The sequence below is a fragment of the Lipotes vexillifer genome, unplaced genomic scaffold (assembly GCF_000442215.2).
Source record: "Lipotes vexillifer unplaced genomic scaffold, Lipotes_vexillifer_v1.1 scaffold712, whole genome shotgun sequence".
NCBI lineage: Eukaryota > Metazoa > Chordata > Mammalia > Artiodactyla > Lipotidae > Lipotes > Lipotes vexillifer.
In genome coordinates, this window is record NW_006775660.1 from 693,098 (window position 1) to 707,363 (window position 14,266).

Below are 14,266 nucleotides of genomic sequence, written 5' to 3' on the forward strand. Positions count from 1 at the left end.
CTTTCCCTAATAATTTTACCCCCTTTTGTAAGGGAATGGGAAGAATTACTTAAACATATGAGTCTTGGTAACCTGTGTTCCTTTTGAGAAATTAATATAATTCTGTGAAGTTCTTACTTTCAGCAATTAATGACAATCTGAATGATACAGCAATCAGTGGTAAAACTAAACCTTGCCTGGAGCAGTCACAGTTTTTGACCCTCTTTAACCTGCTTTATTGGAACTTAGCCCTCCTACATTTTCTCCTGTCAGCCTGTCCCTGATGCTCAGACCTAAGGTAATCAGTTTGTACCTTTAAAAATATATAATTTTATTTTGAAACAATTTCAAACTTACAGAAATGTTGAGAGAACAGTACAAAGAACTCCCATATATCTTTCCCCCAGAGACCCAGTTCAATTCTGTGAATTGTCCCTATTAATATCCTTTACAGCAAAAGGATCAATCTGGGATCATGTGCCACATCCAGGGGTCATGTCTTGTCTCCTTCATTGTGGGACAGACTTCAGTCTTTCCTCAAGTTTCATGTTTTTCACAGTTTTGAAGATACAGGGCAGTCACTTTGTAGAATGTCTATTAATTTGGGTGTGTGCAGGTGGTTTTCTGGATCTAGCTCCAAGTGACTTGTGAGAGCTGAATATGTTTATCTCTTCCCAGTGCTCTCTTCAGCGTTGTCAGTTGGTATTTGAAATTGGCCATGGTAGGATTATTTACACCATGGAAATAAGGGAACACTATAAACAACAGCTTTTTACCCCTGGATAGCTGGTTGTTCAACATTTAGCAGCATATCACTGAGTTAGTGTGTGATATTTCTTCATAATTAAACCCAGTTACGCATTTTTGGCAGCAGTATCATTGCATCCTGTTAGGTGGCAAACTATGTAGCTTTGTTCCCTTACTAGTGATATTTATATGAATCACTCGATTAAGATAGTGTCTGCTATATTTCTCCATTGTAAATTTTTTATTTTTTCCTTTATAATCAACAAATGTCCTATGTGGAGCTGCATTAACTATAAAAATAACCTACTTCTCATCCCACCTTCACCTTCTGGTTTTAGTATCCATTGATGATTCTTGCTTGAATTATTATTATGGTGGTTGCCAAATGATGGTAATTTTTCTAACTCTATCGTTCCTTCTACATTTATTACTTGGCATTCTACTTTACGGAAGAGCTTTCCCTTAATTATTTACTTATGGATTTCTATTTTTTTCAATTTGTTGCTGTCATTATTTATTTTGTTATTAGATTGGCTTCAATTTGGCCAGGGGAGCCCCTTTGAGCAGTTTCTTTGTCTTTTTGGCATGTCCTTATCATTCTCTGAACCTTTCCTTACTTTCTGGCACAACAAAATGTTTCCAGCTTCAACTTGTACTTCCACTGCCTCAGGCCTGGAATGAGTCACTTCTTCAAGGAGAGTGGTGTATAGAAACCAAGATCTGAATGCTGGATATGCTCATTGCTATTGTGGTGTTGCTACCTTGGGGCCTTCTCAGTGGACAGAGCTAGAAAGTGTGCGTGTTGGTGTGTGTGTGTGTGTGTGTCCTCGTGTGTCTGTGTCCTTTTACATTTATATTTATTTCTTTAGATATAAACCATGCATTTGCAGTGGTAGTTCCAATTCAGATACAATATCACGGAGTTCATTTTATCTTTTCTCCTCTCTATATCTTCCTTCTCTACCACTGAAAAGTCTGGTTCCTGTTGTCCTCAATATACTTATTCAATTAATCCTCTGTATGTAGCCCATCTCGCATCCCCTCTGGGCTGCACCTGGCCCCCTGCCCTAAAATTGCCTTCATATGAGTTACCATTACTGGCTGTTGCTGGGCTGCTCCTGCTATTCCATTCCAACAATGCTTTTGCAAGTGCTGTAATCACCAGCCACTGCCAAGCTGCCTCGATTTGTTTTTTGAGCTGCTTTGTAAACTCTGAGGTTGGTACTTACATTTAGTGTTTTCTTTGTTATTTCAGCTTGGTTTGCAAGTTATCTGCACTTAGCAGAAGAGAAGCATCAGATAGCTACTGTAGCTTAGTAACTTGCTGTTCATATCTTCTGATAGTGTTACTTGTACTTCAAGGAGATATTGGGAGAGAGAAACAACCCAGAGAAGATTGGAAGGAGGCAGAGATAAGGAAGAGAGGAAGTAGGGAGGAAGTAGGAGATAGCCGAAAGGTAAATGGAGCGAGTGCTACTAGTACTCTTGCCCCTGGCTTAACATAGTCTTTACTCTGTCCTGGTAAGGAAAGAATACATTCCCCTTAGAAAAATTCTTAAAGCAGCCGTTATTACTGATTCAAAGCCCTTTTCACTAAGCCCGTATCTTTTGGCCCTCTAGGGTTCTGGTTCACTCTGCAAGTTTACAGCTACTTTTTTTTTGCTTTGACCGTTGGCTTCTAGGCCTGTGTTATCAGCTGCTTACTGATCTTTCTCAGGATGTTCCCAGGCTCTTCAGGTCCAACATTCTATCTTTCTTCCCAAATAAATTTCTTTTCTTGCATATCCTGGCTGATTAATGGTTCTGTTCTATCAAATTTTCAGTCTTCCTTTACCTTATTCACCGCCTTCCCCCTCCCTTTCCAGCCCAGTACAGTTTCCATGAAGCTTCATAAATACCTTTCCAGCACACACTTTCACTGTCTTTGAGTTTCTCACATTTTTAAGATATCAAGTAACTTCACTTCCCTTGGTGTTTTTCCACATCTACATTTTCCACAATATTCAAGGGAGAGGTAAAGGGAACAGTTAATAACTGGCATTTCTATCTCTTTCTTCTCTAGGCAGAGAAGGTCACAGGTTTTCTCTGCACCTTTTATTTTCTCTTTTGCCCTTTCTCCTCTCTATTGTAATTCATTTTCCTCCCTCCCTCCCTCTGCCACTCTTAAGTGATTTTTGTTCTATGGCTCATTCCCTTAGTCTCTCCATGCCTCTTAGGGTAATATAGAAAGAAAAGGGTCAGAAGATTAGACTTTTGAGTCTTACAGCTCTGCTGAGGTGTGTTCTTCATGACCAGAAAGCATCAGAGCTCTGTAGAGCATATGGGAGGTATGGCCTGTCTGTCCCCTTTAGTAGTCTTGCAGGAGAAGGTCAGGAAGGAAAGGGGCCTGTTTGTACGAGACAGAAATTTTCTAGGCTTTGATGAGTGTGTTAAGAAGAAATCCTAACAGGCAGTTTCCCAGAGACTGGGCATTTGGAGGTAGTGTGGAGAATATAATTAACCTCATAGTCAGAAGGTCTGTGTTCTAATGGCAGCTTTGCCTCTAACTGGCTATGTGACCTTAAATAAGTCGCTTAGACCTCTTTATATTTCTGATTCCTTGTTTCCAAAATGAATATTTAGCATAGATGAATTCTAAGGTCCTGCACAGTTCTGATAGATTCCAATAGAACTGAGTAACTGTAGTGTTAAAGATAACATTTTTTCCCCATTTGAAAGTCCTTTTGTTTTTTGAGCTGCCTGAAGGCAATATACTAGTTTTATTTTTCCTGTCTTGCAAAACTGATACTTTGGAGAAAATTCAAGAGAATTTATTTAAATATAATTAAATACAATTGCTTTTTAGTAATGTTTTATGACAGACTTAATCTGCATTGAGCACATTTTAATTTTATGTGGGATTTACATTATGTTTCTACTAATATTTCTTTTGGATAGCCATTCTTTCACCCACCGTAGTCTCTGAAGAGGACTCTTCAGGCATTTGCCTATTAATCAAATGGCTTATTATTTTCCATGTTATATTTTTTGTATTGAGAAAAACTTAATACCTATAAATGAAGCACCTCAGTTGTAGTCTTTTAGGTACCTGTAAGCTACATGTTACTAACATTTTTTCTAGAGTATTTCAGTGGGTGAAAGAGGTTACTTCCTTTTCTTTGCGTTCTTTGTTTTTACTTCTTCTATTATGTAGAATCTTGTACAGACTTTTCCCTTTTTTCATGTGCTTTTGTGTTACAAAAGGTCCTGTGTCTCCATTGTATATTAAAATGAATTTATCAGAATATTTATGTATCCATACTAATGGTAAAGTATTTGGGTAAAGGAGAGTATTAAAACTAAGTTAAGGGCTTCCCTGGTGGCGCAGTGGTTGAGAATCTGCCTGCCAATGCAGGGGACACGGGTTCGAGCCCTGGTCTGGGAAGATCCCACATGCCGCGGAGCAACTGGGCCCGTGAACCACAACTACTGAGCCTGCGCGTCTGGAGCTTGTGCTCCACAACAAGAGAGGCCGCGATAGACGCCCGCGCACCGCGATGAAGAGTGGCCCCCGCTTGCTGCAACTAGAGAAAGCCCTCACACAGAAACGAAGACCCAACGCTGCCAAAAATAAATAAATATTAAAAAAAAAAAAAAAAACTAAGTTAAACCACTAACTGCAACTTAATAATTACTGAGGTAGTTCTTAAAAAAATAAGATCTTTAAATATATATTATTAGCCATAATAAAATCGCTAAAATTTTGATCCTAGATTTTGCTCAAAGACCAGGTGATTCTTTTAATCATTTTTTAAATAAGTTTATTTATTTATTTATTTATTTTGGCTGCGTTGGGTCTTCGTTGCTACGCGCGGGCTTTCTCTAGTTGCGGTGAGCGGAGGCTACGCTTCGTTGTGGTGCACGGGCTTCTCATTGCGGTGGCTTCTCTTGTTGCAGAGCATGGGCTCTAGGTGCGTGGGTTTCAGTAGTTGTGGCACGTGGGCTCAGTAGTTGTGGTTCACGGGCTCTAGAGCACAGGCTCAGTAGTTGTGGCGCATAGGCTTAGTTGCTCCACGGCATGTGGGATCTTCCCGGACCCGGGCTCAAACCTGTGTCCCCTGCATTGTCAGGCGGATTCTTAACCACTGCACCACCAGGGAAGTCCAGACCAGGTGATTTTGACCAATAATTGTTTGGTAAGTTAGGGCATGTCTCTTAGAATTGCTGTTTGTAAGACCTTAAAACTTATAAAATAAGCTGAAGTAGGATATTGATTTACATGTTTATTTTTTATGATAGATATTATATTTCTGAATTATTTATTGTAAAAATAAGGTAGTGATTAAAATGCTGAAAAATAACTACCAGATTTAATTATTAACAGATCATAATTTCTGCTGGTAACCTATCCAGAATAAGCTAAGTCCACATAACATGCTTCACATATTTTCCTTTTTAGATCAAAGAAAGCAAAGAATTCAATTGATAAATCAACTGAGACTGACAATGGCTATGTATCCCTTGATGGGAAAAAGACTATTAAAAGCAGCGAAGATGGAGTACAAAGCCATGAACCTCAGTGTGAAACTCTTCGAGCAGAAGAGGCAACCTGGAATACAGGAACACTGAGGAACATTCCCAGCAAAGTAAGTGTGATTTTTAAAAGTAATTTGTGTGATTTTATGTTAGTTAATGGGAAGTGACTTAGACATAGTAGTTGCCCTTGAGTATATGTATTTTCTCCAGAATTTATTCTGTGAGCCTTTACAGATCCCACTGATGAAATTGAAAATCCGATAAAGTAGTGTGAATAAACCTGATTTCCAGTATAACTTGGCACCTTCTGAATTGATTGATGGCTCCAGTTTTTCTGAAATGTTAAAGCACTTTATAATTTATAGTTGATAATTGTTAAGCATTACTTTTTATTTCCCCATTTCTGTGTGTGTGTAAGAATTTATTTCAAATGGAACATCTAAATTCTAGACACTGAACTAGGACCATGGTTTTCCATTAATGTTCTCTTTAAGAAAATATTACCTTGTTTCTCCTACCTTTGTTACCTTTGGTGTCAGCACATTTGTTTTGTTTTTAATTTGAAAAAAAGTCTTATTGAGGAAATATTTGCTAAGGATAACAATTGTTTGTTTACTTTTCCAGAAGAAACCCTGGGTTTATTGTAACAAAGCTTAATGTAATATCTTCTTTCTGTTTGTTTCCCTGAAGTTTTTTGGTTAAATAATCTATTCTTTTTTAATTTAATTTATTTATTTCTTTGTTTGTTTTTAATTTTTGGCTGTGTTGGGTCTTTGTTGCTGCACATGAGCTTTCTCTAGTTGAGGCAAGCAGGGGCTACTCTTCTTTGCGGAGGGCGGGCTTCTCATTGTGGTTTCTCTTGTTGCAGAGCACGGGCTCTAGAGCGCAGGCTCAGTAGTTGTGGCGCATGGGCTTAGCTGCTCCGCGGCATGTGGGATCTTCCCGGGCCAGGGATCGGACTCGTGTCCCCTGCGATGGCAGGCGGATTCTTAACCACTGAGCCACCAGGGAAGCCCAAATAATTTATTCTTTAAAAGCTGTTACAGTATAAAAGTATATATATATATGGTCAAATTAAAAGATGTTACCTTTGTTACATTTAGGAATGTAAGCATGAACACGTGTGTTGAGGAAAGTAAAGGAAGAAAAGAGGATTCTCTATTTTGAGTGAACTGTGTGTTATTGCTTGACAGTACATGTATTTTCAGTACCTGTAGCTATATAATAAATAGCATGGGGCAGCAATGAATCAGAATCCCTTACTCTGATTTTAGATTTTTGAGGCATTTAACTCTCTGGTAATGTGAGTGTCACATCACTAGCATCAGTCAACAAATAAATTAAGTTTTTAGTCATGCAGTTTTCAAACACATTTCCAGGTATGTATTACCTACTAACGTCATATAAGAGGAACGTGAAAGTATCAGTAAAATATCTGCTCTGGAGTCTCTCAGTTTCAGAACTTCTGGAATCTGGTTATCTCTAAAAAATCAATATTTACATGGTGTTGTCTGCCTGATATGTGTTTCATTCAGCTACCAGTCACCTCCTCATTGCCATTATTAAATCAGTGCTGGTCTTAAGATTGATAGCATTTTTGGTTTGTGAGAATAATGTAATTCATTTTAGGTCTCTCAAGCTTCCTTTAAAGGGTCTCTGTTCTGCTTTTATACTATTTTACGTTCTCAATTTTGTAAGACATTTCAGATCCTTTTGTGAACAGAAATGTTACAGAACAATATTTGACAAATGACTATTGAGTTACTTTAGTCACTGATTTAAGACATTTTTTAGAAAATCAGGTAGTACTAATCAATTACTCTGAGATCTTTAGAGGTATTTGAAGGTATATGTGTATGTGTATGTATAACTTAAAATTTTGCAGTTTTAAAGCTGCAACGTTAGTCAGAAATTACCAACAACTCTCTTTTTATACTCCTAACCTAGGATACCCAAAGGACAGTAACAAATGTCTCTGATGAAGTCTCTAGTGAAGAAGGTCCAGAAACAGGATACCCATTGTGCCGTCATGCAGACAGGACTTCTGAGAGCATTCTTCGGAATAGAAAGTCACACCATTATAAGAAACATTACCTTAATGAGGTATATACTTTGGCCTTGCATCTGTACATATATATCTATTTTGTATGTTTTTAATTTACAACTTTTTTCAACAAATTTATGATTATTGAAATAGCAGATATTTCCCATCAGTCTCAGTATCTTACTGTTATATGATCTGGACTTACAGAGGAGCAGTTTTAGATTAATGTATTTCACACATGATAGCCACACACTTGTATTCATTTTGTGCATTATCTCTAAAGACTCATACATTGAGTTTGTTGTTTCCTTTTAAAGAAGATCCTGGAGAGGCAATCTGTGAACTCCTATGTTAGTCTTTTCCATGATTTGAAAGGCTTTATAACTTCTAGATTATAGCAAAGTTATTATTCTAAGTGACTTCCTTCATGTTACTGTCACCAGTTAAGTCGTCCAGGCTATAAAATTCAATTGCTTTTTCTTCTTGATTCTGTTTTTCTTTGTTAATGTCTGTTTTTCTCCAAACCCTTTTCCAACTTTATCACATCTCTTGAAGTTATTATCTCTCTTGAAATATTTAAATAGAAAAAAAATTTCATTCAATTGTATTTTCACATTTTATTCTAAGGACAATACATTGTCTTGCTTGAAGGCACATGAATTACTTTTTACGTCACTTTTTGATAAACATTACCTTCTACTCTTTTTGTACTGTATTAGAATATATATATTTTTTCTTGATGATTTAGGGTCAAACTTGCAAAAAATCTAATATTATGCTGTGTTGGAATATGAATAGCTTAAGAGTTTTAAGATTAGAAGAGTTACTTGTTCTTTGTACACTCTTCTTTGTGGTTTTATCTCTAGTCAGTCTTTCTACGTGACTACAGCTGTTTCTTCTCTCAGTGGCTGCCATTAGAAAGACACTAATGCCAGTAGGTCTACTCATTGCCTCTTCATCCACATTATCTGATGTACCATTTAGTGTTCCTAAGCCAGTTAACCATGCTTGTGAAATTCAAAGTCTTATTCCATGCACAGGTAGAAGTCTGTTGGTCCTGGAAAGAATTCAGGACCTCCTATAGAAGGAGGTCTCTACTCTCCGATAGAATAAATTACTTGGTTTTAGAGGTACTTTTCTCTCCCCTAATCTTTACTTTTCTTGGTTTGCAGCTATATTTTGAAATATTGAGATTCTTGAAGGGCAGAACATTATTCTACTAATCTTAACTTTTAAAAAATAAATGTTTCTTAAAATCTTCCAGATTCCAAGTAAGGCTGATAATTAGCTAGTAGGCATTGGTTGTTTTAAATCTTTTTAAAAATGATATAAAAGATTACTTAAAAATAAAATCTGGTCTTCAAATTCTTCATCTGTGAAGTGAGGAACTTTAGGCTAGAAAATATTTAAAAAGCTGTATTTCAGTTCCAAATTTTTTTACTCTCAAGTCAAACCACATTCAAAGTTGTTCTTATTTTTTATTGAAAAAGCAAAACACAGCCTCCTTTGAATAAGTAAAATTCAGACAGAGGATTTGTAGCGTTGTTTTGCATCTATATGTATTTATTACTATACTCTTCAAATTACTGGTGATACTGTTTTCTTTTAGGGTGAGGCACAAAGAAATCATTTGGGGAAGCACTTTGTGCAGGGGTAAAACTGGTGGGCCTCACTTTAAGAGTACTGGTCAGGGACCCAGCCATTTGTTGAAAGCCTCCCAGATGTCAGCATCTATAGATATACTTTTTAGGGGCATTTAGTTTTTCAGGAAGAATCATCCAATCTTCTGGTGGCATGGGGGTGGTAGATACTATACCACGCTGTCATGGTGTTTGGCACCAAGGGGGTTGGGGATGAGGTGGTGATCTTGCCATTCAATGTGTTGGACTTTCACCTAACCCTCCTCCCTCTTACCCCTCAACCCCCAAACCCTACCCCCACCCTGGTTTCTTGCCTTTTTCTACTATCTACTATATCTGATTGGCTTCTTCCAGTCTCTTGTTGGGAAGATGGTGGTAGAATTACTTGGTTATCTGAGATATAGGAGGTGTCCTGGGGAACCAGTAGCTCTGTTTAAGCATTTGTCCTGTTTCCTAGCTCTGTCTTGCTTTGTTTAACTCTTAAGGTATCTTTAATTTTTATTCCCTATTGTGGATTAGCTTTTCATCTGATGAAGGCAGCATTTGATGGAAAGCATAGTGAAGAAACCATGGGCATGGAGTCAGACTACTTAAGTGACTTTGGAAAAATTATTTAACTTACCTGAGTCTCAGTTTCTGCCTCTGTACAGTGGGGAGTGGGGGAGACTGGCCTCATCAGATTGTTAAGTTTAAATAAGATTATGCATAATTGCCATGCACAAAGCATTTATGTTATAAATGCGTATTCCCTTCATCTATTTCAGTTCAAATAAATAAACTTTCTTAATATGATTATATCCTCAGTTTTAGCTATCTAAGGATTTGAAATAAGCAGAACAAATTGTATTAAATGAGTAGTAGCTCATTTCCTATTTTTTGGCTTAATTCAGCAATTTGTAGTGAAATTTAAAGTGGCCACTAGCTACCTAAATACTGCAGATAAAATTCTGTTTGAAATGTAAGCAATTGTAGGCAATAATTTTTAGATTTTACATTTGTAAAATGGCCCACTTATTAATCAGTATTTGACAAAATACATTTATAAATAATTATAGATATTTCTTTATCCCTGAAATCACCCATTAGTTTTACTTAAACAGTCATCAGGCCTTTAATCCTATTACTTATTTCTGTATCTGATTAATAAGTCTGCATCAGAAATTAGTTAAGCTAATAAGCTAGTTTTATCAAAAATTTTGGATTAGCAATTACTTAATACAGTCTGTGTCTTGCTATCTAATGAAAACTGTTGTGATGAAAACTGCTTATGCTTCAAATATTCTGGTTGGCATTAGTGAATCGGAAGTATTTTTAGAGTGCTTTTCACGAAAGAAAGCTAATTTTTACCCTTTTCTCTTTCTGTATTTTTTTTCTTTCTTTCTTTCTTTCATTTTCCTGCTCAACTCTTTCGGAAAATTTTTACGTCTCCCTCAAACAACCCTCCTCCCACAAATACTCTTATCAGTACACTAAATATATATTTAGTATCCCATTCTAATATCAATAAATTAATTATCAGTAATATATCTCATTCATTTAAGACATTTTGTTACCTGTGCTAATGATGGCAAAAAAAAGTGTTTGGCTTCTGTCTTTCATAGACTTATAGTGTATTTGAGAGTTTTGATTTATTTGAGAATATGAAATACATGAACATCTAACACAGACAGTATTACAGATGCCAGACAACAATGCAAAATTTATCATCAGATGAATATAAATAATAATAACTCACTTCAGGGACAAAGTAATTGTTCTAAATAGAGAGTGCCTTTAAAGTAACATTTGTTGAGCGCCTTTGTACTAGGTTTGTATTAAAAGCTACAGTGCTCATTTAATTTTTAATATCTATTTAAGGTAGGTAGTTTTATTCCCCATTGGTAGATGGCTAAACTAAGACTCAGAAACAAGGTAAGACAGCTGGAAAGGGGTAGAGATGGTATTTACCTGACACTTTTTGTTAAGTAGGCTTTAAAGGAGAGTAGGATTACAGTAAGAGGTAGGAACATGATCAGAGGCTAGAGTGGCAAAGAGCAAGCTGTGTTTAGAGGCTAAGATGTAGCCCAGTGTCACTGGAGGAGAAGTGGAGAACAGGATCCGAAGTAGCACATTTGAAGACAAGGCTTGGTGAAGGAAAGTGAACTTTATGCAGGAGAACAGTGGGAAGCCACAGAAAGATTTTTGTCGGAGGAATGAAAAAATAGCTTCACTGTGGGAAGGTTAATCTGGAAAGAGGGGAAGGCCTTTCAGATAGGGGTCAGTCAGGAAGGTCTTAGAGCAAACAAGGTGTGAACGATGAAGTCTGAACTGTGGTGATAACATGGGAAATAGAGAGGGGTAAATATAAAACATTTTAAAGTAGAATTGACAAAATCTTAGTGACAGAGGATAGCTAAAAACAAATCCAAAATTTCAGCATACTTGACTACATAAGGATGGCTATTACCATTCTTTATTTAGGAAAGGTTATTTGGAATTAATTTAAATTAAAATGTAGTGAAAGGTATTTATTTTGTACATTAAAAACTCTTAGGAAAAAAGTAAATTGATCAGAAATTATTTAACTTGTGCCTTTTAGTTTTTCACTTTTTTACAATAGATTAAGAAACATGAGTTGGCAGTTATCTTACTGATATAGATTATTTGTTAATTTTATATCAATTTATTGAACTTCTGTTTGAAAAACAAAAACAGTAGATACATGAAATCTATTGTTGCTAAAAAAAAAAAAAACTAAGAAAAGAACTCCATTAAGCACATCAATTAAAGTGGGTTAGCATTCACTGACTATGCAGTCCATATGGATTTAGGCTAGTCTCTGAATTCTGAACTTTTGTATAAACTTTAAGAGAAAACAGGCACAACTTTTGCCTGCAAAATAACACTTGAGCTGAGATGTGAAATCAAATTTTGATATGAGGAAATATTGTTTCTCCTTAAAAAATATGTATTTTAATGCTTTGCTATTTATTTCACTGTCATTTGACAGTGTGTGTGTTGTTTTAGCAAAAAGTAGCAATATATATTTCTGATAGAATCCTTTGAGTTGGAAAGGGTACATAAATTGTATTAATGTCAAAGAATATCTTGATTTCAGGATGCCCCTAAATCGGGTACTAGTTGCAGCTCTCGCTGTTCAAGTTCCAGACAGGATTCTGAGAGCACAAGGCCAGAATCTGAAACAGAAGATGTATTATGGGAAGACTTGTTACATTGTGCAGAATGCCGATCATCTTGTACCAGTGAGACAGATGTGGAAAATCCTCAAATTAATCCATGTGTGAAAAAAGAATATAGAGACGACCCTTTTCATCAGGTTGGTTTACAGTGTTGGATTATGTGGGGCTATAAGTCCAGCTCCTTTGAATGTAAGTACAGATTTTACAGAGGTGAAGAAAAAACTTACAATTAAAATAATGTTCCTATATTATTTTTATTTTCATGAGATCTGCAGTCTGGCTTCACTGGAACATAGAATCTCAGTATTTGTATAATGATTGTGTCACTTCCTGAGAAATTGTCAGTAAATAGAGTTTTGTAAGTCAAATTGTACTTTAGATGCATTAGTCCTTTTCTCACTCAGCATACCTCACGGTCAGTTTCATCTATACCTGTGGCCTTAACTCCACCTGTAAGATTATAAATCACAAATTCACATCTCATGAGTATCAGATTTGTATTTCCAAGTGCCTATAGTAATGCTATCCAACAGAAGTATAATGAGAGTTACATGTGTAATCTAAAATTTTCTGGTAGCCTCATTTAAAAACATTTAGAAAGATGGAATTAATTTAAGTATGTTTTGTTTAACCCAATATATTCAAAATATTATCATTTCAACATATAACTAGTATGAGAAATATTAATGAAATATGTTACATTTTTTAATACTTTCTTCAATATCTGTTGATATTAACAGCACATCTCATTTGGACTAGCCACATTTCAAGTAATCACTAGCCACATGTGAGTAGGATACCATATTGGACAGCACAGGTCTATAGGATATCTTCATTTGAATGTCCCACCAGTACTTCACATTTACCAAATATTTCGTCTTGCTTCATAAATCTGTTTTTCTTATGAATGACATCTCAATCCACTCACTTGCCAGTTCAGAAACCTGGGGGTTACTCTTCCTTACCTTCTTCTCTCTCTTATCCAACTTCTCATCAAACCTTAATAATAAAACCAAGAAGTAAACTCTTAGACGACTAGGGATGGAAGGAAACTTCCTTAATCTGATAAAAGGTAACTGTCAAAGAACCTTCTAAAAACCTATCATACTTCATGATGAAATTTTAGGATCTTTTTTTTTTTTTTTTGCGGTACGCAGGCCTCTCACTGTTGTGGCCTCTCCCGTTGCGGAGCACAGGCTCCGGATGTGAAGGCCCAGCGGCCATGGCTCATGGGCCCAGCCGCTCCACGGCATGTGGGATCTTCCTGGACCGGGGCACAAACCCGTGTCCCCTGCATCAGCAGGCGGACTCTCAACCACTGCGCCACCAGGGAAGCCCTAGGATCATTTTTATTAACGTTAGGAACAAGACAGAGATACCCATTATCACTGCTTTTTCTATCAAAATCCTACCAGCATGTTTGTTTATTTGTGTTTTAGTTGAACTTAGACTGATTTGAAGTCCACATTAAAGAGCAAAATGTCAAGAATAGCAAAAATAATTGTGAAGAATAGAGGACTTTTCTTACTGAGTATAAAAATTTACTTTAAAGGTGTAGTAATTAAGATGGTATGGTACAGCTGTACGCTATAGACTGAATATTATGTTCCCCCCCAAATTGATATGTCAAAGCCTAATCCCCAATGTGATAGTATTTGGAGATGGGGCCTTTGGGAAGTGATTAGATCATGAGGGTAGAGCCCTCATGAATAGGATTACTGCTCCTGTAAAAGAGGTGCCTTAAGAGAGCTCCCTTTTCCCTTTCGTCATGTGAGGTTACAACAAAAAGTAGTCCGTGAACCAGGAAGTGAGATCTCACCAGACACCAAATATGCCAGCACCTTGATCTTGGACTTCCCATCCTCCAGAACTGCGAGAAACAGATTTCTGTTGTCTGTAAGCCATTTAGTCTGTGGTATTTTGTTATAGCAGGCCAGGCCGACTCAGTGTGTAAACAGATAGACCAATGGGACAGAATAGAAAACCCAGAAATAGATACCTGTTTGTATGGATCCCTAATGTATGACATAAGTGACATTGCATATCAGAAAAAGGATGGACTGTTCAGTATATGGTTGTGGGTCAAATAATTATCCAAAGACAAAAATTTATTCCAGATAGTTCCTAAGTGTAAAGAAATAAAACTTTAAAATATTTAGAAG

The 14,266-nt window shown here is 36.5% G+C and overlaps 1 protein-coding gene across 4 annotated transcripts in view; it reads left to right on the forward strand.

Moving 5' to 3' along the window:
• The window catches only part of PHTF2 (putative homeodomain transcription factor 2), a 117,126-nt gene that overhangs the window by 79,358 nt on the left and 23,502 nt on the right, over positions 1-14,266 (forward strand). For all 4 annotated transcript variants that reach the window (XM_007450093.1, XM_007450094.1, XM_007450091.1 and 1 more), the window contains 3 exons: positions 5,165-5,351; positions 7,189-7,344; positions 12,023-12,241. In XM_007450093.1, coding sequence (XP_007450155.1) covers positions 5,165-5,351; positions 7,189-7,344; positions 12,023-12,241 — 562 coding nt within the window. The remainder of the gene's footprint in view (positions 1-5,164; positions 5,352-7,188; positions 7,345-12,022; positions 12,242-14,266) is intronic.